The following is a 26,250-nucleotide window of genomic DNA, read 5'->3' as shown; positions in this document are numbered from 1 at the left end:
CAGAGAAACTCAAGGAGTTTCTTGAGCAGAAATCAAGAACTGGGTTTCTATGATCTATCCCTTCCCGTCAACCTGCATTCACAAGACCGGTTTGGGATTATACGCTGCACAAGGGCGCTGTGGGCCCTCCATCACAGGATGGACACAGGAGACTGTGCGGGCAGGTGTGGGGATTCTGGGCCTCCCAGCTGGCCCCGGAGCACGGACACACATGGGCACACAAGGCCACGCACACCGGGGGCAGCTGGGAAGTGAGCTCACTGGTGGCGGCACACAAGTGTGGCCCAAGCACATTCTCAGCATCTTCAAGATCTTCAAGATCTTTAAGATCTTGTTTCTCCCCGCCGCCCCCCCCCCCCCACCCGCCCCGCCACTCTCAGGGCCTCAGTTCCCTTCCCACAGGGCTCAAAACCTGACACATTCACCTCACTTGGAGGGCAAAAGAGGAGGCATGGGGTGGGCCTCTGGCAGGTGTTCATCATAAGGCCCTGGGAAGCTTCCCGGAAAAAGGATGTACCATTGTGCAATAACATGCTTTTTTTTTTTTTTTTTTTCTCTCACACTTGACAACAGAGACATTTTTGCTAGTTCACAGCCCTGAGCGTTCTGTTTCCCCCACCCTTTCTATTGCATGGTTTCTGCTGAGGCTTTCCTTCCCTCAAGGGGCCCCAAACAGAGACCTAAATGTATAACACTCTGAAGCTTTTCCCTCTTGGTACCATGACCACATCCTGTGGCTGTTTGTCTGTCTGTTTTTGTTTTCTTTTTTTGCTTCCCTCTCTCTCTTCCCACCTTTGAAGCGCAGCCTCTCTTCCTTCCAGACCGTCCGTTGACCCTATCTTCACTCCAAAGGCTTCTGTGACCAGGGTGACCCAACTCGTAAGTGACAAACCCCTGCTTCCAGCCTCTGCTGCTAGAGCTCTTTCCATTTCACTACAGAGCTTGCCCCCAGGTCCCTTGAATGGTGGGTCACCATTATCACACACAACCAACTGGACCCTCCAGCCTGAGGTAAATGAGCACCGTGCCAGAACCAAGCAAAAAGGACCCACCAACTACCAACCACATCAACACTACCTCCCTGGCTGTTGTGGGTACACTGCTACCCTTCCTATGAGAATACCAAAAGAAGTGAAGAAAAATCCTTGATCCCCTGTGAAGGCCAGGGATGCGTTCCGCATGTTGGAGGGTAAGAACTTGTGGTTAAAGTCTGTGTCAGGAACCTGGGGACAGACAGGCTGGTTCTTGGGGTCCCCATAGAGGAAGCACATTTTTACTGCTGACCATGTCACATGGCAGTCACCTTGTCCACTCCTCATCAGGCATCTGCATCTGAAGCCAGCCACCTCTCTGAGAAGGTAAAGTACAGGTGAGCCACCTGGGGCCTGGGAGTCTGGACACCAGTGACTCCAACTAGGTCATCTCCCAACCGGTGCCCAGGCTTTCCTCCTGTGAAATATGCCCCTTCCAACATTAGGACTATGTGGTTCTATAAAAACCATGCTGCCATTGGACAAAGCAGCAGGCCACTGTGTAGTAGGAACAATCACAAGTGGCCAGAGCATGAGGCCTGGAGAAGGAGGACAGCCCTTTTCCCTTAGACCACGGGCTTCCCTGTGAGGTCTTCCTGCTCTCAAACTGCCTGACCAGGGCTGGGCTTGTAAGAGGCCTGGCCACACCAGAGGTTCTGGGGATTCCAGGTTGGATGCATCAGATCTCATGGCCAGAGCCCCCAATCAATGTACTTGGTACCTCCTTATTCCCTTTCAAGGCTGAGGGGGAGCCATGCAAATACCAACTGAATCTCATTTCCCTGTTGTTCCTGATGCAGAGAGCACTGAGCCAGAGCCTGTTACCAGACTGCATTGTTCCAGCCAGAAATGCAGGCATCCGGGCATCTTGGTAGAAAGGAGGCAGAAGAGGCGAATGAGAGTCAGCTCCCTTCTGCCCACAGCCTGAAGTCTGGGTCACCCGTCACAAGCTAAACAAAGGTGTGCACCTCTGGGGTGAGCCCAGGAGAGAGGACAACTCACGTGGCTCCTTTTGGCTTCTTCGTCTCCCACAGACGTGATGACCGTCTCCGAAAAGACCGTCTGTCCAGTCTGGTTGTTGGTGATCTACGGCAGAGCAAGTATAGTGAGCATGCAACAGAAGGAATTCTGGGCACATCCCACAAGCTGGTTTCTTTCTTCCATTTTCTGAAAGCAGGGGCATCTGCCAAAATAGAGAGAATGCCCACTCCCCCTTTCGTTCTGAACTCCACCAGAAGCCGTCAGACAGACGGCCTCCTCTCTGCGCCGCGATAAGGAACATAACAGAGTCTACCTCATAGGGTTGCTATGCAGAGCGCTGGGGAGGTCTGTGCAAAGCCCTCGGCACAGAGCCGGTCATTGAGCACATACTCAACACTGGCTGCTTTTATTGCTCTTGGGGCTCGTCACCTGAAACTCAACGTCAACTTTCTTTTCAACAGTGACAGGTCTGGGTGTCTAATCAAACATCTCTCATGAGAAGCAAGCAGGCTTTACCCACAGCTACCCCACTCCTGATTCTGGCGAAGTATTTTATCAAGAAAGCGCTTAAGTACAATGGGAGGCTCCCTTATCTGGGGTCTGGATCTGATTCTGTAACCAGCAGCAGGCGCCTCTAAGCTGAGCCCCCCAAATCCTGACAGGCACCGTGGGCCACTCCTGCCCCACCAAAGGCCCTGTCTATCGAATGTTCGTGCTGGTGGTGAAGAGCAGAAAGGATGTCCACCCAGGAGGTGGGAGATCTGTGTTCTTCGAGCCTCGGCTCAGCTACCAACAGCCATCTAGCATGCCACCAGGAACAAGCCACTTCTCTGATTCACAGTGTCCTCATTACTAGGTCATCTGTAAAGTTCCTGCCAGCTCTAATATCACAAGGAGGCTGCATCCAGAACAAAGTGGAAACTCAGCCTAATCTGTCATAGTGGATCCAGCTGCCGTTCTGAAGAGATATATTTTAATCAACATATATACATACACACACATATATATAACATATAATCAACATATATACATATATGTAATATAACATATAATCAACACACATATATATACACACATATAAATTTGAGAGCGAGTGTGAGTGGAGGTGGGAGGGGCAGAGGGAGAGAGAGAGAAAATCTTAAGCAGGCTCCACACTCAGCACAGAGCTCGATGAGAGGGTTGATCCCATGACCCTGAGATCGTGATCTGAGCCGAAATCAACAGTCAGACGCTCAACTGACTGAGCCACCCAGGCACCCCTTTAACATTTTTATCTTGATAAATCTCCACTCCAGCAAATAGGCAGTGTCTTCTTCCTCTATGCCAGATTTTTGCCAGATTAACTGATGGTATATTTTTAAAAATTCTATGGTTCTATACATGCAGGACTTCTTAAAGTCTTTAGTATATACTAGTGTGCATTTTTCTATCTCTAGGAGGAGAAGGAAAATGTTTTCAAAATATGTTTCACCACCCCCCAGTCCCTCTTTCGTGAAGCATTGCATAGGACAGGTGCTCCATGGAACCTACTGGAGAACTAGTACGCTGTGCTGATAACATAAATTTACTGGAAAAAAAAAAGGAATATAAGAACTTGCTGTTGCAAGCACTTTGTAGTTTACAATGATCTCTCATGTACTTTAAACTATTTGCCCCTCATGCTACTGTCACGTATGAATTGACATACTTATTTCGTAAGTATGGTTAGTGAGGGACGTAAAATTTAAATAATTTTTCAAAATCATACTAGTTACTGGAAGGACTCACACTTGGGTATTCCAACATCTACAAGAAGCATCCTTAAGTAGCCAAACTTGTTATTGTCAAAAAGAATGACTTAACATTGGTTTTGACAAAGATAAAATAATGACTTTGGGAAACATTCTGCAGTCCTCAGATGAGCAATGCTAAAGGATTTTTTTTTCAGTGAGTGAGTCATTCATTTATCTGGGGGTGACGGGGTACACTCTGAAGCTGGGCCCATCAGTAGGCAGCAGGAGAAGAGCCACATAAAGGCTACTTTACAGTCAAGGCAATGGCCCATAAAAATTGACCCCTTTATGCTCTATGACACACAAACGCTATTGTTTCAACCAAGTCATTACCTGGGCCTTTGAACAAAAGTGAGACTCTCTCGTGAGAACCATCAGGCCCTGTGTATATGAGTTGAGATGAGATTAGAGGTCAAGCTCCTTGATGCTAACGATAGGACATCAACTCAACAGCCTCTACAATGACCCTGGATGTCTGCACGCCAGACTCTCTTCAAGAGAAACCAGGCTCACAAGGTTTGCCCTCACAGTCCTGCCTAAGTCACGATGGCGACCTCTCACGCCAGGGCAGGTTAATGCTACGTGCCTCTGGATTTCTGGTGTTTTCTTCCTCAAGTCAGGTAATGAATGAACCTGCTTGCTCTTCATGCCAGACATTAAACCAAGAACACTTAGACATGGGGCAGGCTGGGAAAAACTCTGCTATGGGAGTTTGAATGGATAACCAGCAAATGAAAAGATGTTCAATCTCATGGCAATAGAGGCTTTCCATTCTGAAGATGGAGTGTATCACATTCTGAGTTCCTCCTAAGGAAACAGTGAAGATCCAGTCACCAAACATGAACTCTATTTCAACTCTCTACTAAAACATATATTAAAACCTATGAGATAAATTCCTCAAATTCAATACTAGAGACGTACCTCTCTAGACACTTGTTTGCACCCTTTTTTTTTTCAAATGATAAAAACCCCAGACCATTCCTTTGCAATTGGACTGGCAGGCAGCCTAGAGTTGAATTTATTACTTGAATGCAAAAGCAATTTAGGTTTTTGATATGTACACCACTCTCCCACTTAAACAGCTCCCTTACTCCCTCTGGTTTTTAATCTGTGTTTTACCAACCTTGTTTGTATTTTTGGCTTATGGATCAAATTTGTAAATAAGACCTTAGTTCTCTGATGGGGCGGGGTGCTACAGAAAGGAGAACGTGCTGGCCCTGGCCACGCTTACCTTGTGAATTTCTCGGTGCACGTGGATGGTATTATTTCCAATCTTGGTTTCTGTGTTGGTCTCATTATGATAACTGGAAGGTAATTTTGCCACGTTTACTTCTGATGATGTTTTAGCAGCAGCTTCTTCTGCTTCCATCTATTAAATCAATGAACTTAATGAGCAAAATTGTTTTCTCTTGATACAAATCATTCCACTAGAAAAAAAGAAAACCACTTCTCTTTTCCTCTTCTGCAATTACAAATAATAGTAGCAATATATACCATTAAGTGAATACCCACTACAATAAGACACTGCACTAAATGTTTTACATATGTTATAGCCTTAAATCCCACCTCCCTAGGAGGTGGGTGTGAATGTACCCATTTTACAAATGCGGAGAGTAAGGCTCAGGGAGACTGGATAACTCCCCAAGACTATCAGTGAAGGGCATCACTCATCATCAGGGAAATGCAAACCCAAACCACAATGAAATACCACCTCATAGCTGTCAGAATGGCTAAAACCAAGAACACAAGAAACAACAAGTTGTTGGTGAGGAGGTAGAGAAAAAAAAAAAGCCTTCATGCACTGCTGGTGGGAATGCAAACTCGTGCAGTCATGATGGAAAACAGAATGAAGGTTCCCCCAAAAACTGAAAATAGAATTACTGTATGATCCAGTAATTCCACTACTGGGTAGTTACCCGAAGAACACAAAAACACTGATTCGAAAAGATATATGCACCCCTATGTTTACTACAGCATTATTTACAATAGCCAAACTAAGGAAGCACCCTGAGTGTCCATCGATAGATGAGTGGATAAAGAAGATGTGGTATACACACACACACACACACACACACACACACACACACACACACACAGAGAGAGAGAGAGAGAGAGAGAGAGAGAGAGAGAGAGAGGAATATTACTCAGCCATAAAAAAGAATGAAACCTTGCCATTTGCAACAACATGGATGGAGCTAGAGGGTATAATGCTAAGTGAAATAAGTCATTCAGAGAAAGACAAATACCAGAAGATAACACTCAAATGTGGAATTTAAGAAACAAAACAAAAAAACAAAGACAAAAAAGAGACAAACAAGTGACTCTTAACTATAGAGAACAAACTGGTGGTTACCAGAGGGGACATGGGTGAGGGGATGGGTGAAACAGTGAACGAAGTGAATTAAGAGTATACTTGGGGAGCCTGGGTGGCTCAGTCGGTTGAGCATCCGACTTCAGCTCAGGTCATGACCTCGCAGTTTGTGAGTTTGAGCCCCGCGTTGGGTTCTGTGCTGACAGCTCGGAGCCTGGAGCCTGCTTCGGATTCTGTATCTCCTCCTCTCTCTGCCCCTCCCCTGCTCATGCTCTGTCTCTCTGTCTCTCAATAATAAATAAACGTTAAAAAAATTTTAAAAAAATGTATACTTATCCCGATGAACACTGAGTGATGTGTAGAATTGTTGAATCACTATATTGTACACCTGAAACTAATATTATACTGTATGTTTACAGAAATTAAAAATAAAAAAATTGGGGGCACCTGGGTGGCTCAGTAGGTTGAGCATCCGACTTCGGCTCAGGTCATGATCTCACAGTTCGTGGGTTCGAGCCCCACGTCAGGCTCTGTGCTGACAGCTCGGAGCCTGGAGCCTGCTTCGGATTCTGTGTCCCCTTCTCTCTCTGCCCCTCCCCCACTTGTGCTCTGTCTCTCTCTGTCTCTCAAAAATAGATGTCAAAAAAATTTTTTTAATAAAAAAATTAAAAAATTCACTGTAGGATATCCACAAGACACATAAAAAGAAAAAAAAAAGACTGTCAGGAAAGGGCAGACGTGGGATCTGAGCATGCTTCCATTGAACGGTCTTGACCCTTGTACACCTGCTGTTGGTGCCCTGTCCATCTCCCCGTGACCTGCATCCAACTCCCTTACGTGCCAACAACCAGCTTTGTCTCTCTCTGGCAGCTCAGCGTGCTCAGCCTGCACAGACCTCAAGCGCTGGGGAGTTAATACTCCAGGAACCATCCTCAATCAGTGAGCCAAAGGCTATGCTGGTAAGTACCCCACCCCCCTCTCCCCGAGAAGAGGCAGAGTCTCTCTGACGCCCAGTGGGACTGAACCCCAGTGGTGCCTCAGTGCCTAGCAGTAACCTGCTCATTAGCACAGTCTCTATTCCTTCTCTTCTCCTCCATCTTACTTTCCCACTTCCTTCTAGTATTTCTGGGATCACTTCCCAAGTAAATTATTTGTCCCCAAACCTTTGCTGCAGGGTCTGGTGGTGAGGGGTGGGAAAAGCCAAACATCCCAAGACAGCCCCTTACCTGATACAGGTAGGGCGACAGCTATGTCTCCTTCCCCACCCCACCTCTTGGGTACAACAGGGACCCTTGTAGAGAGAGGGTCAGCTGACTAGTTCCCAGGGTCTCCCCTCTTTCTGGCTCTTCTTCAACATGTGTTCTTCTCTGGTGTCAGATTTCTTTTTTTTTTTTTTAATGTTTATTTATTTTTGAGAGAAACAAACAAAGAGCGAGTGGGGAGGGGCAGAGAGAGACACACACACACACACACAGAATCCGAAGCAGGCTCCAGGCTCTGAGCTGTCAGCACAGAGCCCGACGTGGGGCTCAAACCCACGAACTGTGAGATCATGACCTGAGGCGAAGTCGGAGGCGCCCCTGGCGTCAGATTTCTGAGGCTGCTGGCCTCAAATCCTCCAGTCTTATGAGCCTCCGTGACACTTATACCAGATATGTCATTCAACCTGAAGCTGTACCCAATTTCCCCTTGTGCGTTTACCACTGTGCCCCACCTCGAGGGAGTAGTTGACAATGTGACCAGTTCATAGCTGACTGGACTCAAAGAAAGGCCAGTTGAGCCAATCCGATACTCTCTCTAGGATTTAAACAAGAGACACAAAGAGAAGTTCTAGTTGGTGGCTGGCAGTTTTCCAACACTGCTATCTTTGACTCTGGGCTATTTTTACTTCTCAAAACTAATCCTCAAAAAGATTCTCCTATTTAAAAAAAATCACTGTCTTCTATTCTCTCATGTACTAATTAAGGCACCTCTTTTTTCCTGTGTCTCTCAACCACATTTGATGAGCTGGGATGGATACGGGAAAAGAATTGCCAAGTCGCGACATAGCACAAAAACACTGAACTAGAAGTGAGTCTGGTAGACACAAATGAGGACTTGGTCAACAACTGCTGTGTTTGACCCTGAGAGGATTGCCAAGGTGTCCGAAACTTGATCACTGGATTCATCATCATCGTGGTCATCATCACAATAGACGGCCTCCACCTTTGGGCATCAGCTATGTCTGAGCCAATGCGCCACGCCTTCCCTGCCTCCCTGAGCATTCACAGCAACGCTAGGAGGAAGGTGTTGTTGCCCTCATTCTGCAGATGAAGAACACGAGTGAAGAGAAGTGAAGGGACCTTCCTAAGTCATCACATCACATTGTTAGTAAGCGGCAAAGCTCAGACAGAACTCAGGGCAATCTGACTCCGAATATTGTGACTTGTCCAGTGTGATTCTGCCCTGAGTAGCTTATGCATTTACTGGGTAGATAGCAGAGCCCCACATAAACCACTTTGGGGATGATTATGACAGTTTCTAGAAGCAAGCCAGGGGTTTAAAGAAATGAAAAAAAAGGCCTCCAGGAGGAGGAGGAGGGGTGACTGAGCTGGTCTCCAAGAATGGGTAGAATGTGAACGGAAAGGGGCACGAGGAGGCAAGGCTGTGGCGGCCTGGACAAGAATGGTGTGTGTTGTTGGCTGGGGCACAGGGTCCACATTGGGCACAGGATAAAACGGTGGATGATGAAGTAGAGAGGGACTATGGGCAGATCCAGCTGTCAGCACAGAGCTCAACGTGGGGCGCGAACCTACAAACCATGAGATCATGACCTGAGCCGAGGTCGGACGCTTAACCAACTGAGTCACCCAGGTGCCCCTTAAATTTTTTTTAAGTGACAGATCCTGGAATGTTTAGTGACAGAAAAGATACACCTGGAAAGAGCAGGAGGCTGAAGATGCTAGAGAGGCTATATCCAGAAGCAGAAGGGAATATTTTCATGTTTTTAAAATTCCCATTGGAAACTGAATCCTCCAGTTTGGCTTTCGAATAATCAACAAATTACCAAATCTAAAGTTTGCTCTGGGCTGAGCAGAGATTCTTTTTATAAAACTTTCTCCCTCTCAACCAGTGGTTATTTCAATAGAATGAGCTAATAGTTCTCTAATGGCACCATGAACTAAAAGTACAGTTTACAATGGAAATTTCAACCGCAACTATTACTGCAAGAGAAACTTAAGCCTACAGCAATAGGAGTTGCTTCATAAAGGAGGAATGTGCATGTTATAAAAAATGGCATTTAGAGCTGGTTGTTTCTGTGTGTCCGTGAAAGGGGTATAGCAGGAAAAACTGGGAAGATAAATCGAAGCTTGGTATTGGGGCTCTTCCTCTGAATACCCAAAGTGATTAAGAACATTCTAGAATGTGTCAGTTACAATGAACAGAAGGAAGGGAGGGGAAGAAAGTGGTTTTATCCTCAAAACACACTCATCAGTAACATATAGAATATTAAAACATCAAAGTAGGAACAGCCTATATTGAACCATTTGGACGTATGCTTCCCCCAATAATGATCCTACAAGTACAGTTAACTTCATCTTTCCCTTAACAGTAATCAGCAGCTTGGGGTGCCTGGGTGGCTCAGCTGGTTAAGCATCCGACTTCCACTCAGGTCATGATCTCGCAGTTCACGAGTTTGAGCCCCGTGCCGGGCTCTGTGCTGACAGCTCAGAGCCTGAAGCCTGCTTCACATTCTGTGTCTCCCTCTCTCTCTGCCCCTCCCCCATTCATGCTCTGTCTCTCTCTCAAAAATAAACATTAAAAAAAAAAAAAGTAATCGGCAGCTCGAGTCAGCTGGGATATTTAAAATATCAGGAAATTACTTGAAAGCAGATTCATTATGCAACTATGTAAACAACTAATCCATCTGTCCTGGTCCTTTCCTCAGGGAAGTAAATAGCAACTATCCTGTATTTATGAGATGTGAGGGGCTTTCGGCAGTCACTTTTATTTTTTTTTAATGTTTACTTATTTTGAGAGAGAGACGGAGACAGAGTCAATGAGTGGGAAAAAGGCAGAGAGAGAGAGAGAGAGAGAAAGAGAGAGAGAGAGAGAGAGAGAATCCCAAGCAGTCTCCATGCTCGGTGCAGAGCCTAACTCGGAGGCTCGATCTCACTACTGGGAGATCATGACCTGAGCCCATGTCAAGAGTCGGCTGCTTAACCGACTGAACTACCCTGGCACCCCTCCGGCAGTCTCTTTTTAAAAAATTAATACTAATAGCCACAATCTATTGAGACTCTATTAAGTATCAGACACTGGTGGTTCTTTGTCATCATCCACGCTGGTACTATTAATATGATGACAACGACAGCCATTTCTTCTTGGGAACCAACAATCTCCCATAACCCTGACCGCAAACTCAGGGGGTGACTTCTATTACACAGTTTTACTTAATCCCATTTTAGACATCAGACAATTTGCTTTACTTGCATCCTCTCGTTTACATCCCCCCTTAGCCTAACGGAGGCGGGGGAACATTTCCTAAATCCCACCACTAGTAAGTGGCAGAGCTAGGACCAGACGGAGAAAGGTTGACTCCCATGGCCTGTTCTCCTGCCATGCGGGTGTTCAGCCTCTCTCAACCTGTCTTCACTGCCATTGAGGACACTCTCTGGGAAGTGACCACTGAGCAGGACAGAGGTAGCAGCCAGCAGATCTCCTGGTGGCAAACTTCCACCAGCCCACCTTCACAACCCAAGCAGAGGTGCATCTGGAGGGAGGAAGCTGGGGCCCTGGCAGAGACAATGAGGACAACTCCCATGGAGTAGACAGGCCACTAAGAGCTGCTGATCCCAAACTGCTCTGATCAATGAGCAGGACTAAAGAGGCCCCTGCTTCTCCCTCATCTCCCTCAGCAAGCACCACCATCAGAAGACCATGCTGCACAAACAAGTTCATACAGAATAAAAACATGGAGTTGACCTCATCAGTCTCAGTGGGAATCCGTGTGCAACAGGAAAAATCCTGGAACCCAGAGAAAGAAAGCAGATGACCCACCCTGGCACCAGAAGGATCATGAGCTCCATTAATATGCAGAGGCAGAGTAAGAGACGTTAGGGTCCATCTGATTCCCCTCTCCTTTTAATTGTTCCATGTCATGATTCTATTGCCTTCACAGGAAATAGAACGTCTGTCCATGGGTTTTGGAACCTGGCCTGTCCAGTGGATGTTCAGTACAGCTTCCCACACAGCCGCCTCCCAATCCAATGTCCCCTTCACTGCATACTCCATCAGGCTGACTGCTGTGGGAAGGAAGGGGAAATATCCCCAAACTACGCAGATTGTGGGGAGAAAGCAACCTGACCCGGTAGACCAGAGCTAGCATTTAAGGCTCTGTCCAGATGGAATGTAGAGAAATGGGTGGGAAGATGCCTGACACCCCCCGCCCCCAGCCTGGACATCTGGTCTCTTGCTGACTCCTTCACTGGGATGGCTGGCTTCTCTCCAAACACAGGCTACATACAGCCAGAACCAGGCCGGACAGTGACCATGCCACCGACCCCAGGCACCAGGGACAGCTCCTAACACCTGGGCTGGGAGGGCTGGGCCAGCTGCACCTCTTGCCCTGAGGACAAATGGGTGTTCACCATAGAGGATGCCATCCATAGTGTCTGGACCTGGGAGGTGATGGAAAGAAGAAGCCGGGCAAAGTTTTGCTAAGGTATCTGGTACCTGATAATAACAGTTGCTGTATATTGCCCACCTATTATATGCCAGGTGCCCACACATACCATGGCATTTAGTTCTAACAGGAAACCGAGGTACAGGATGTTAAGGGACTTGCCCAATGTCGCCCTGCTAGTCAGTGGCAGAGGAGAACCTTGAGCCCAGGACTGACTCCAAAGCACTACTGAGGTGGAGGTGGGTTGCCTTCCACGTTGCCCTCCCCACGCCCACCCCCACATCTCAAAACGCACACTGCTGGGATTCAGGATTCTGATTTTCCTTCGTTGCCTCACACGGCATTTGGGGAAGCCCAGACAGACCAGCAGCAAAGCTTTCAGGGCTTTTTGTCCTCACGTGGCATCCTAACTATGTCTTGAGAAGATGGCACAAGTTCAGAGCCCGACGTACAAGCTACAACTTGAGATCCCTGGAGCTTCCTCTGCCTCTCTGCAAAACCACAGCGCTGGAATACCAGGGGCCATGCAAGCATCCGCTTACGACAGGGGGGAGGGGACAACTGCACACTTGAAGACAATTGCAGGGTAGTGGCCAGCGGCCTGTAAGCAGGTGGTGACCCCGGCTGCCCCTGGGTGAGCCCAGCCGGAGGCTCTCGGCGAACGGGCCCAGATCCAGATCTTTTGGCAGGAAAGTCAGAATGAGATGGGAGTTGAGATCACCCTGCGCTGCCGCCGGATCACTCCGAATCTGCTGCCCGCTCTTTACAGCCCCTTCGCGGAACGGAGGAACCCGGCCAGCGCTCCGAGCACTGCTTCCCCCAGCCAGGGGCTATCCCGAGCCGCCCGCCCGCCAGACGCACCCACCTCTTCCACGGCGCTGCGCAGTTTGTGCTGCGTGTCCTCCATCAGCTCCTCAACCTCGCGGAACATTTCGTTGAGGGTGGCCTCTTCCTGCGGGTAGCTGAGAGCCGGGCCGGGCTCGACGGGAGCCGCGGTCGCCGTGGGAGCCGGCGCGGGGGCCGTGGGGACCGCCGCCGCCAGCAGCAGGCACAGCAGGGTGCCCCCGAGCCGCCGCATCTCCGCTCTGCGCCCGCCGCCGCCGCCGCCGCCTGCGTCCCGGAACGCGGTCAGAGGCGCGCCGACCACCCCCACGCCGGCCCCGGCGCCCCGCCCCGCCCTGCACCCCGGCCAGCCCCCGGCGCCCCTCTACCCCCCAGAGTGCCCTCAGGGCGCGGCGCCCCCTGCCCCCACCGCTCCATCCCTTCCGCACCCCCACCCCCTCCTCCAGCACGGGCTGAGCTCTTCCCCGGCCCCAGGGATGCCCCCCTCCCCGGAGCAGCGACAGAGCCTAGTCCCCAACGCCCGTGGCGCTCCCCCCACACCCCCGCTCACGCCCCCGCCGCCCCCGGTTCGAGAACTGCCCCTTCACGACCAGGTCCCAGCGCAGCTCGAGCGCCACGACCCCACTCCCAGCCCAGCCCTGGGCAGCCCACTCTGGGGCGATCCGAGCGCCCGTCAGCACCCTCCCCGCGGGATCGGAACCCGGTCGAGGGCCCGGCCCCTCAGCGGTCCAGACGAGACCGAACAGAGCCGCCCCTTCCCCGCCGCCGTCCCTCACGCACCCAACTGGACAGAGCCGCGCTCGGGTTGGACCTGCCAGGCCTCGCCGGGACGCCGCCGCGGGCTGCGGGAACAGGAGCGGCGCGGGGGCGGGGAGCGCGCAGGGATGCGGCAGCGCTGGTACCCGGCGAGCCCGCAGCGCGCCCCGCCCGCCCGGCCCCCGCCCCGCGGGAGGGGCCGCCGCCCAATCCCACGCCATTGGCCGGCCGGGCGACCGCGACCCCGCGCGGCAGGCCTGCCTCCTCGGCCGCGCGAGCCGCCCCTTCCCTGCATCCATTCCTATCCATTGTCATCCCTGGTCTGGATTCTCGATAACAGCTTACGGTAGGCGCTGGGAGGCTGTTCTCCCCGCGTCCCCCTTGCCCTTTCCAAGCCATCCTGTACCCAGCATGCAGGGCAAAGCCCCAGCCCCCCAGCCTGGGGGCCGAGGACCCTCACAGGCTGGCCTTAACACGCCTGCCGTGCTTGACGCCTCACTGCAGCCAAAACAAACCCACTTGTAGCTCCGGGAGTAGGTCGTGAGAACGTGAGCAAGCTCCTCTAGGGCGACACAGCAGAGTGGTTGAGGCCAGACAGCGGCGGCCAGACTGCCTGGTGTGAATCCCAGCTCTGCTCCATGGGACTTGACCAGTCTGGCCAAGTCACCAGATTTGTCTGCGCTCCGGTTAGTCCAAACGGAAAAAGGAGGTTAGAGTGGCACGTGGACCTACTAGTTAACAAGCATAATGCATGCAGAAAAGTGCGGGGCATGTGGTAAGTGGGATATGTTGGCGAATCATCGTGGGAGCAGAACTTTGTTTTATTCACAGCAGTCTCCCCAGCATCTAGCTGACTTGTCCCCATCTTTAAAGAACCAGAAGTCTCTCCAGTGCTCTCCAGGCTCCTCCCCATTTCTCCTCTAGCTCCCCAGCACCATGTGCTGTCCCATTGCCCCAGCCTTGCCATGGTCTGTCTGGTCACTGGCCCATTCCCCGCCCCCCCCCCCCCCCCCCCGCAGTGACCAGGAGCCCTTGGGAAGCAGAGAATGACTCGCTCACCTTTGTGTCACTAGGGCCACAGCCATAATACACACTTGGCCCCTGAGAAATGGATGGGCTCATTAGTATAACAATAGCTATTAGTATTTTGATAAAGCGATACCATTACTGAGTGCTGTGTGCCAGGAACACAAATTAACTGATTTAATTCTGAGGTTGGTATTATTGCTTTTATTCCCATTTTACTAATAAGGAAAATTTTGGGGAGCCCGGGTGGCTCAGTCAGTTGAGCATCCGACTCTTGGTTTCAGCTCAGGTCATGATCTCACAGTTCATGAGTTCGAGCCCCACACTGGGCTCTGTGCTGACACTGTGGAGCCTGCTTGGGATTCTCTCTCCCTCCCTCTCTCTGCCCTCCCCTGCTCGTGATGTGTCTGTCTCTCTCAAAATAAATAAAATAAAAACTTTAAAAAAAATAAGGAAACTTTTCTAAGGCCAGGTAGCTAGTAAGTGGTCAAACCCAGGAATCTGGCTTCAGAGAGTCTTCACCCCCTCGCTGCCCAGGCGGAGTTGGAGCTGACTTGGGAGTATAAAATGAAATATTCTGTAGGTGACTACTTGGAAAACGTGTGTTTGAACACGAAGAAATTCAGGACGTGCCACCCCAAATATGTCATTTAGGCATACTGATTTTTTAAATGTTTATTTATTTATTTTGAGAAAGAGTGAGAGAGACAGAGCATGAACGGGGAAGGGGCAGAGAGAGAGGGAGACACAGAATTTGAAGCCAGCTCCAAGCTCTGAGCTGTCAGCACAGAGCCCGACTCGGGGCTCAAACTCACAGACTGTGAGATCATGACCTGAGCTGAGAGGTGCCCCTGGCATACTGATTATTTTGAGCTGAAGGCACTTGAGAAATAGCAGATGCAGGAAAGGCTCTCAGACGTCCCCTTTCCTACCTAGAAACACCATGAAATTCCCTATGAGAAAAGTGCCTTCCCTGTGCCAGCAAGAGAAGAATGTCCTTATCACTAAGTAGGTACTGGGAACCGATGTCAAAATGGATCTGTACAAACAAATTTACTAAAATGACCCTTACTTTCCACCAGCTTTCCCCCCACCCCAGATCTAGTCGCTACCCCACAATTTACCATCTCAAGCCCAGAGCCCTTTGCCCTCATTTCTTCACAAAGTTATTGTTTCTTTGTCTAAAACATCTATAAGCTTTCTGCTCTGGTCACTTCCCTGGGTCCTCATTTTCTTGTGAAGGCTCCCAGGTACACATGGAATTTTAGTACAACTTGTCCACCTTTCTCCTCTTAGCCTGCCTTATGTCAGTTTAGTTCTTAGGCCCAGCTGGAGACCCTACAAAGGTAGAAGAGAAATTGTTCCTCCCCTACAGGGCCCACGGCCTCTTTGTAGTATTCATTCACTTGGGTCCACAGCAGAGTGTCGAGTGGGGAGAAAGTGTATCCGAGGCCTTCATGGCACCAGACATTGTACACGCCCCAAGTCCATAGTGAGGGCAGGAGACTCAGAGAAGTTACGCCATTCCCTCAAAGCCAGACAGCAAGCGAGGGGTGGTCTGGAAGGAGACTCGGATGTGCTCTTCCGCCTTATTTCTCGTGACTGCGTTTCTCTGTAGAACTTTCCACATCACCATTTGTTGTAAAGATGAGGCTTCCAGCTATGTTCTCTTCAGGTACTGAACCTCTGGGCTGGGCCCTGCTGAACATCCAGGGAAAGCCCCTTCCCCCAGAATCCACTGCTCTATCCTCTAGATATGTGGCACCTTACCTATTCATTAGCTTTCTGGGGGTGGCTGAGCCCATGCTGAGCCCTTGGCTGGAGCCAAGTCTCCAGACGCACCACCTTGCCACTTGAGGTGCACTCACTAGGAAGAAACTAAAGCAGGACTGCAGGCTGCGGCCAGGGGGCGCACTGAGGCCAAGCTGAGAGCTGCCATGGTGCAGATTTACAGAGCAAACCATGCGGTTTCAGTCCTCCATGGTGCTGGCTGTGAAGATTGGGAATTTCCCCAAATAAGACTCGTCTTCTGCCTTACACGTTTTGTCATGAGGTCTGGAGATCTTGACTTTCAGACTGAACTTTAAAACAAAAACATGGGGGCGCCTGGGTGGCGCAGTCGGTTAAGCGTCCGACTTCAGCCAGGTCACGATCTCACGGTCCGTGAGTTCGAGCCCCGCGTCAGGCTCTGGGCTGATGGCTCGGAGCCTGGAGCCTGTTTCTGATTCTGTGTCTCCCTCTCTCTCTGCCCCTCCCCCGTTCATGCTCTGTCTCTCTCTGTCCCAAAAATAAATAAAAAACGTTGAAAAAAAAAATTAAAAAAAAAAAAAATAAAACAAAAACATGTTGAGCGACCCCGAGTGTTAAGCAAAGGGGCATGTACTTTTTCACATGGGGTCTACATTTTGCATTCCTACATGGGTGGGGAGATGTATTGATAGTTCCATTATTAAGTGAAACTACAAAAAAAAAAAAAAATGGGAGGAAATAAGAAAGGAAAGGTAAGAAAATCTATGGACCTCGAATATAAGCGTCCTCCCTGCTGAGCTTTTGCCAATCCGATCAGCAACCTGAGGCATTCTCAGGCAAGGAGGACAGGCACTGTCAGCCGGGAGATGGCCCCAACTGGATCCATACACAGTCTGGGCTCCAAGAAGTTTGGGGGCAGGGGAAGGGGAAGGCCTGTGGGTTTGGGACCTGAGTTGAGAAAAGGTCACATTCTAAATGGTCACTGGAAGGTAAGGGGTCCAGGGGCACACAGAGCAGGCAGAGCTATCCAGATCAATCATCTTCAGGGTAAGGAACCTTCTAAAATGCCACAATTTCCATTATATCACTGGTCTAAGTTCTGTAACAATTAGTGACACGTGTTTTTTCTCTTTTAAGGTATTAGAAGCACTCTATAATTATTATTTAAAAATTCTAAGTGCTCATGGGCGCCTGCATGGCTCAGTTGGTCAAGCATCTGATTCTTGATTTCGGCTCAGGTCATGATCTCATGGTTCGTGGGTTCAAGCCCCGTGTTGGGTTCCACACTGACAGTGCGGAGCCTGCTAGGGATTCTCTCTCTCCCTGTCTGTCTGACCATCCCCCCGTCATGCTCTCTCAAAATAAATTAATTAATTAAAAATTCTAAGTTCTCACATTTTCTCTACGAGGGACCCTCAGAATCATAAACTGGGGTCCCATGTCACTGTTGAGAGGAAGTGACAGAAGAGCCGTTGTAACCTTCTAAAAATTTACCTAGATAGCGAGCACCTACACAGCAATTTCACAACTAGCTGTCTGCCCTCCAGAAACTCGTGACCATGTGCCTAACAAGGCATAATATAAATATGTTTACTGAAGCCACTTTTTACAAAAATGTGAAAACCACTTGCTTAGTGGCTTTCCAGCAGGAAAATGGATAACCTGGGATTTCTGCAAACAAGAGAATACGCCGTTAATGTAATGAGCAATATTTCTAGGCAACGACATGGATAAATCTCAGAAGACATAATGTGGAGCAGGAAAGGCAATTTGCAAAATGAAATGCATACAATACTGTTGGTGCATATTGTAAAAACACAAAATGGCAGTTTATATTGCTTATGGATGCTACAAATATAGTAAAAATTACGGAACATGTGTCGAATGCCCTGAGGTGGAAGGCAGAGGAAGAGATGGAAGTCGTCTTCAGTGGGATTAATAACATCTTATTTCTTTAGGAAAGAGCGCGTGCCAGAAGGGGGAGGTTCTGAATTAGAAGTGTCTAAATATTGGTATCTATTTAATCATCATAGTTGATTAACTATGTGTAAGTTCATGGGAGTGCCCATTGTACTATTTTTGGTATGTTTGAAATAGCTTGTGAATAAATTGAAACAAGCAAACAAAAAGGCAATAGGCAAGTCCCTCCACCTCCATCCCGCCACCCAGAACAAGACAAAATGAAAAACCTCCTAGTGCCAAGTAGATGTTTCTTAGATCTGTTCTTAACAGAAATGCTCACCTCCCCAAAGCCCAGCAGTGGCTGCCATTATTGTGAGGTGAGAAGCAGGGACGGGGGGTGGGAGGGGAGAGGTGGCACAGGCTGGCAGGGAGGGGCATTTCTCTTCATAAAAGGCCCTTCTGTCTGCTTCAATGGTTATAGCTTTCCTCCTGGGGTGTTTTGTTGGGCCAGGGAGCTGGAGCCAGGTAAAGGCTCTAGGCAGGGGGTGGGGCTTATCTGTGCCCCATGCAAATAAGGAAACCTCGGAGATCCAGAACTTACAGGCACCCAGTCTGCATAGATGCCCATTATGCACTGATTTTTAAAACGTTAACAATTCACAATAATTCATTATATCTGGGTGGGGGGCCGTTTCTCTCTCTTTTTCTTTCCCTTCCATAGAGCACTCTGCACATAATTTGGAAATAAAATGTGAAGAGCTGGCTGGGGAAAAGGTATCTGCATGGCTATTTAGTGTCTGTTTTCTCTGTCAGAATGAAAGTCACCTGGGATTGCACAAGATGCCTGTCCCTGCAACGATCTCCAGTGCAGCCAGAGCACCTGCTAGGGGCTGGGGGCTGGCCCTCAAGGAATCTAGTGCATGAAGAAACAGAGAGATAAGCAGATAATGCCAGGACCCATTAACTCTGGTGGGATCCATTCATCTGCATGGATGACTCTCCTTATCCACCCCTTTGGGCCAGGGACAAACTTGTCTAAAGCTTGACCCATCAGATTCTGTCTTGGATTTAGGGCTGGAGACACCATTCAGCTACTTGATGACAAAAGCCAACTTGGAGAGAGAAATTCAGGGATAGAGACATTGAGGGAGCGAGATATCCAGAAAGACATTTGTGAGCCCCAGAGAGGGGGTGATGGGAAGGAAGAGAGTGGCGATGTCATAACCACGTCATTCTGGTTCCTGGTTCTAATCTTTCTCGAGTCTTTCTGAAGCCCAGCCGCTCTTAGATTCTGTGAGATGTTTTGCATTCTTCTCATATACTCCCCTTTTTGTTGGAGTTAGGTTTAGGGACGTTCTATTAGTGGCTGCCAAACTGCCTTAAATGTCTGGAGTGGGGCTGCTTATATCTTAGCAAAACAATTCTCTTCAAGGAAGGTTTCAATTAGAGGAGGTTCCTACCCCTCTCTGAGACCCATGAGTTAGAGGCAGCGGGCCACCCCATTTTGCAGGAAAGGGAAATGCCAGCCAGGGGCATCCTCTCCTTCCCTAGTTGATCCCTGTCTGCAGTGCCAGCCACCACTTTCATGAAGCCCTCCCAGGTCCTGCCTGTAACTTGTGATTGTTCAGGCGGAAAGTGGTGCCAAGGTTTCTCTGAATGGAAACTCCATCTGGTTTTGGAAAGAGTGTTCACGTGGATTCAGGATTTCCATGAGTAACAGCCACTGAATATCCAAAACATACATGTGATTTGCCAAGTTTCCATGGGTGGGTGAACCAAAGAGACCCGGGGGACCATATTCCTGGCCATCGCCCATGGAACACAGACCAGGAGGATGAGCCCCCAGCCTAGCTGTCTTGCTTTTTTATTTAGCAGGTGGTTTCATGTGCTCTGTGTACGCTTGCTGTGAGTCTGAAGTGGAGGGTGACTAAGGAGCAAGAGAATTTGGTAGGGCCTGTGCCAAAAGAGGAAAAGCTAAGAATCGATGTCCTTAGGCAACTAACAGGGAAAGAATATCTAGGTATGTGATTCTACCCAATTCTTTCCACTGCCTGGGGACAGAACGATATGCTTATTTCTTCTCTGGAGTAACTTTCAATGCAGGTGACATAACAGAAGCCCCCATAAAGCTTGCTAAACAAAACAGGTGCCTGGGTGCCCTTTGGAGATGAGGATCTAGCAGGTGTGAGATGGGACCCTTCAGGCTACATTCTGGAACAGTCCTTGCTAAGGATTCTGTTATCATCAGGCCTCACCAAAAAGTCTCCCACCATACCGTCAGTCTCCACCCTACCCACCCCACCCCCCGACCTGAGGAACAGCATGGTCTGGCCCAGCAGTGCTTGCTTTCCCATGGATGTGGTTGGAAGCTGCTGGAATAGTGGAACAAAGGCTGGACTTGGAACTAGACAGTCCTGGGTTTGATTTCTGACTCTGACCGTAACTGCCATGACCTGAGTATCCCAGTATTCTCTAGCTTACGGACATGTTAGTGCCCGAACCACAGGGCTCTTAGTTAGCCCAATCCCACTGTCACTAAGAAGATAATCTGAGAAGGTCTCTAAGGGGTGTATTTGTGCACCTACTTTCCAGTTGCCTTCACCACCACTGTCTCCAAGACAATTGTGCCATCTTGAAGATAATAGGCCAAGACTTGAGAGGCGGTGTGCTCAACAGCCTGGCAGGGCATTTCCAGTTGCTGCTATTGGTTTCTGCTACATTAAAATCCTTGCTGGTCAACAGTAAAAAAAGAATAAGCTACCTATACACATGACAACACGGATACATCTCAAATGCATTACGTTAAACATTCCGTTAAGAAGCCAGACTCAAAAGGCTATATACCGGTTCCATTTATACAATATTCTAGAAAAGGCAAACCAAAGGGACTGCAAACAGATCATTGGTTGCCAGATGGGTTGACTACAAAGGGCACAGGGACATTTGGGGGATTTTATACCTTGATTGTGGTGGTGGGCAGGAAGCATGGATATACATTTGTCACAGCTCATCGTACACTGAAAAGACTGAATTTAGTGTACATAAATCCTACCCAAACTAAAAGACAATGAGGGGAAAAGGTAAAGTAGCTCGCCCAAGGTCAGAGCCAGGAATTGAAGCAGGTTGTGTTGAACTCCTGGGTCCAGACTTGGAACTGCCCTGCAGTATAGCCGCTCACCAACCATAGGCAGCTCCACAGGTGCAAGTGGTGCTTCTCAGGAAAGAGGGCCTTGACCTCGGTCAGGAAGGTCAGGCAAAGGAGCCAGGGGTGGACATCATGGTGTAGGTGAACGAACTGTGTTCCGCTCACGGTTTTGCTACCTCCTAGATTTATCATCTTGGATAAACGGATTTCTCTCTCTAAAATCTAGTTCTCTCACCTTTGAATAACTTTTCCTTTGTTGAAAGAGAGCAATAAAAGCCAACCTTAAGAAATAAGCCCTTGTTGGGAGACATTGCAGGGTCGGTGCCGAGGGCAACCCCAGCCCCGCGTTACTCTCCAGCCGGGGGACTGGGACAGGTCTCTCCAATCGTCAGAACTCCACTTCCCTCGTCTGTAAAAGGAGGACAGGAACTGCATCCACTTCATGGGAATGTTGTAGGTCTTACAAGAAGTAGTTTTTTAAGCCACTCAACGAAGTGCCTGGCATGTCGTAAGCATCACTGAGTGTTAACTATTATTATATTGTCACCCTCAACGTCATTACCAAGCCCAGCCAACAGAGCTCTTGCAAGTGAGCAGGGAACAGAGCTCCCTTTGTATATGCTCAGCTGGGGCTCCAGGGAAGGCAGGGTGAGGGAAGTGTCTACAGCAATTTTGCTTAGACCACAAAGGGTTATGGAGGGTCTCGGTGCAGACAGCTCTCTTCTGTTTACACAGGCAAACCTTTTATCCGCCTCAGCGCACAGTGCCGCCAGGATGGCAGGGTCAGAAGAAGTTCACATAATAAACACGTTCCCATCCCCATTTCGGTCCGGTTGCTGAGGCTCTTATATTTTAGACTCCTTTTCTTTTCTCGCGCAGGGTCTGCACATCCCTGTCGGAAAGAAGATTTCCATCCAGCCCTCTGCTGAGACGTGAGCAGGATTCAAATGAAGGACATGTTCAAAGTCCCACAGTTACCAGGGGAGACTTCCCGCCATGGGAGCAAATTGGATAGCTACTGCTAAAATAGGGTCCCTCGGTTTTATTCCTCTGTCGCTGTCTTGCTCTGTCTGTTCCTTCTTGATCCGAAGCAGACCCTTGGAGTGGGTCTATTTGCCTCATATCTGATAGCCCCTAGCTAGTTTGTGCTGCTTGGGGAATGCACACCACTGGCCCTGAGGTTGGCCAACGCTGCCGGGCAGAACATCCCAGTGCCCATCATTTTGACCTGGCGGCTTTCAAACATCAGCAAGTATCAGAACCACTTGGGGGCAGGAGGGGCAGTCTCCTGGATGGGGCCCTGGACGTTGCATCTCTAACAAATTCCTAGGTGATTCTAACACTGTCTTCCCAGAGACCCAGCCTTTAGAACTTCTATTCTTGATTGTTGGCGAGATAGCAAATATCACCCGTGATTAGAAGAATGGTGAGGGAGTTGTTGGTAGAACTTCAGCCCAAGTGAAAGAGAGAGAGTACGAATGTTGATGAAATTGTTTTCCAAATTTCCCCTCTGCTTTCTGCCAGCCGCTGCCACCAAACATTCTCAATTGGGTTCAGATCACAGGACCAAGAGAGGAGGAATTGGTAAAAGATCTGCTCAAGAACATGGACCCAAAAGATGGTCCAGGCACCAGGTGGACAAACAGAACCATTGTGAATATTAGAATCTCCATTGTGTTTCCAGAACACAATTCAAGGGGGCAGAGCGGAAAGAACAATGGTGAGCGTCCCATCCAACATAAGGTGAGGTTAGAAACAGGGAGAAAATAAAAAGTGAGCAGCTTAGGAACGGGTTTGGATGTGGAACCTGACATGGGGTAGGGCAGACAGTGAAGATACTACTCTGTAAGGGTGAGTGGGTGCTGGAGAGCAGCCTGCTTTTCTGATCTGAGGGCTAGATAAACCCTAGAATGGGCCGCTGCTGGTTTTAGGAACCAGACAGGCCTGAACAGTTCTCTTAAAGCTTAAGAGTTAGGTGGGCAGAGATGCTGTGTTCTAAGAATCACATTTTGTAAAACTACAAATAGTTTATAAAACTGTTTTCACCTATCAAAAGAATGAGTAGCTCTATCTGTTCTCATGTTCTCATTCATTCATTCTACTATTACTTATTGGGTGCTAAGGCTCTGTTCCAGGAGCTGGGGATAGAGATGAACACAAGAGCAAAGCCTCTGTTTGTATATAGTTTGCATTCCACAGGATAGAGAAATCTCCAAACCTGCGCACAACACACATGCACACACACAGAAATGGTGTTAAAAATTTATATTTTACGTGGTGATCAATGCTGAAGAGAAAAAATAAAGCAGGGAGAGTGGCTATAGTATGTGAACTGTGGGGAGACTTCTCCAACAACATGACATTTGAGCAGACATGAAGAAAGTGCAGAATGATCTCTGATAAAACTCTTGTGTCCAGAATAGGCGAAGAACTCTTACGACTCAATGACAAAAAGACAAATAAATGGGCAAAGGACTTGAACATTTTTTGCAAAGAAGATATCCACATGGCCAACCAGCACAAGAAAGAGGTTCAACAGCCTTTACCTCGTATCTGACACCTTCGGTCATTACAGAAATGCACATCAAAACCACTCCACACCCATTAGGATGGTTAGTTAAAGAAAGGGAAAATAAGTATTGGTGAGGATGGAGAGAGATTGGAATTCTTATACATCGCCCGTGGGAAGGTAAAATGGTTTAGTCAGTGTGAAACACAGTTTGGCAACTTCTCAAAAAATGAAGTGTAGAATTGCCATATGACCAAGTAACTCCAGTCCTAAAATTGAAAAGAGGTACCCAACCAAGTATACACTCGTGCATATTCATAGCAGGACTGTTCATGAGAGCCAGAAGGTGGAAGCCACCCAGGGTCCATCAGTGGACGAATGGATAAACAAATTGTGGTATATCACACAAAGGGATATTAGTTTTAAAAAGGAGTAAAGTGCTGACAGATGCTACAACATACATGAACCTCCAAAACATTAGGCTAAGTGAAAGGAGCCAAAGGTCACCGATTGTATGATTCCATTTATACCAAATATCCAGGATGGCTCACTCCATGGAGACAGAATGCAGGTGGTGGTTACCTGGGGCTGGCAGGGGAGGCTAAAGGGCAGCAACTGCTCAATGGGTAAGAAGTTCTACTTCAGAGCGATGACAATACTTTGCAACTAGGTTAGAGGTTGTGGTTGTATAACACTGGGAACGTACTGAGTGCCACAGAATTGTTTCCCTTAAAATGGCTGATTTGTGTTATGGGAATCTCACCTCATTAAATTTTCAGAAAAAAACAACAACGAAAGAAAGTGAAGGGTAGGATGATCCCTAAGAAAAACTGCTAAGGAAAAGCAAGACAGTGTATAACGGTGTGTGTATATTACCATGTCTCTATCAACGCGGAACATCCCCAGGTACCTTTCTGTACCCGGTGACGTCTGTAAAATGTGCATGTATCACCTATGCGAAAAACTAAAAGCAAATTAATGAATTATTTGTAAATGCAACGCTAACTGCAGAGTCAGATCTGGGTTGGAATCCCTACTCTGCTGGGCATCGACTGATGACCTTGTGCCTTTCTGAGCCTCACATCCACATCTGTAGCACGGCACAGTAATTGTACCACCTCCCCAGCTTGCCAAGTACTTTAATGAGATTGTGCATGTAAAGGGCACAGTGCTTGGGATGCTGCGAGTGCTGAGGAAACGGCGTGAGTGGTTTGTACTCATAAACTTCTGATGACAAGTATGTGGGTTTCCTCCACACCACCAGCCAGTTCTGCAACACCTGGTCACCGACTGGTGTTCAGTTCAATTCTGACACTACTTACCCAGGGCTAGTGCAACCTGCTTTTCTGACCCAATGGCTAGATGAAGCCACAGGTTAAGGGCCCAGATAAAGCTAGATAAAATCCACAGGTTAAGGGCTCAGTCCCACATTTAAATAAAAATAAAATAAAATTAGGGGCGCCTGGGTGGCTCAGTCAGTCAAGTGTCTGACTTTAGCTCATGTCATGATCTCATGGTTCGTGAGTTCAAGCCCCACGTTGGGCTCTGTGCTGACAGCTTGGAGACTGGAGCGTGCTTCGGATTCTGTGTCTTCCCCTCTCTCTGCCCCTCCCCCACTCACACTCTGTGTGTGTCTCTCTCTCTCAAGAATAAATAAACATTAAAAAATGTTTAAAAAGTTAAAATTAAAATTATATTAAATTAAATTTAAAACAATACATTTTAATAATAGGTTTTATTTAAACTAATGCATCCCAAGTGCTACCACTGTAATCAATATAGAACTTACCAACGAGATATTTTACATTTTTCCATACTAAGTCTTCAAAATCTGATGTGTTTTATACTTAGAGCATATCTCAGTTTGGACTAACCACATTTCAAGTGCTTAACAGGCGCATATGACTGGCGGCTGCCATATTTGACAAACAGAGGTTTAATTGGACAAAAAACTGATCTTTCAACAGCTCAAAAGAGATCTTCCCATTTTCTCTTTTAAAAGTCATGTCTCTGGGGTACTTAGAAGACATTTGTATACACTCTGAAACACTAATTCCAATTTCCAAGAATCCATTTTTCAGAAATGCTCGCATAAATGCGAAAAGGTATATTAACAGGTATGTTCGTCGTAGCTTTGCTCCTACCAGTGGAAGAGAGACTGGTTCTGGAGTCAAAATGCCTGGCTTCGAATCTGGGCTCTGTCGCTTAATAGCTACCTGGCCTTGAATAAATTAATAAGCCCTTATCTTCCATTTCCTCATCTGCATTTGAAATTATAACAGGGGGCTCTTTACAAAGATGAAATGAAATGATCCACGTTAAGTGCTTCTGACAGTTCCTGGCCCATAGTAGGTGCTCAATAAATCTTACCTATCATTATCACTACAAACAGAGGAACAGTGTGGCCATGGAAACGTCCAGCAACAAGGAAATTATTTACTGAATTAAGGTACGTCTATGTGGTTTAAGCTACCCGAGAGCAGGGACCATGTTTTAGTCTCTATTACACAACACCCAGCATGGTCCCTGGTATATGCTATGTGAAGGATGAATGGCGTGC

At 48.1% G+C, this 26,250-nt stretch overlaps 1 protein-coding gene across 1 annotated transcript in view; it reads right to left on the bottom strand.

The window, feature by feature from the left end:
• The window catches only part of DKK3 (dickkopf Wnt signaling pathway inhibitor 3), a 47,092-nt gene extending 33,587 nt beyond the window's left edge, over positions 1-13,505 (bottom strand). The window contains exons 1-4 of the mRNA XM_086677969.1: positions 13,384-13,505; positions 12,626-12,870; positions 5,016-5,153; positions 2,034-2,117 (exon numbers count right to left, since the gene is read on the bottom strand). Coding sequence (XP_086534095.1) covers positions 2,034-2,117; positions 5,016-5,153; positions 12,626-12,838 — 435 coding nt within the window. The 5' untranslated portion in view covers positions 12,839-12,870; positions 13,384-13,505. The remainder of the gene's footprint in view (positions 1-2,033; positions 2,118-5,015; positions 5,154-12,625; positions 12,871-13,383) is intronic.
• Between the last annotated feature and the right edge of the window lie 12,745 nt (positions 13,506-26,250).

This window comes from Puma concolor, chromosome D1, assembly GCF_028749965.1.
Source record: "Puma concolor isolate L17-30 chromosome D1, mPumCon1.1.hap2, whole genome shotgun sequence".
Classification (NCBI taxonomy): Eukaryota; Metazoa; Chordata; class Mammalia; order Carnivora; family Felidae; genus Puma; species Puma concolor.
Note: the sequence above shows the minus strand (reverse complement) of the source record. Positions and strands in the feature narration are given on the sequence as shown.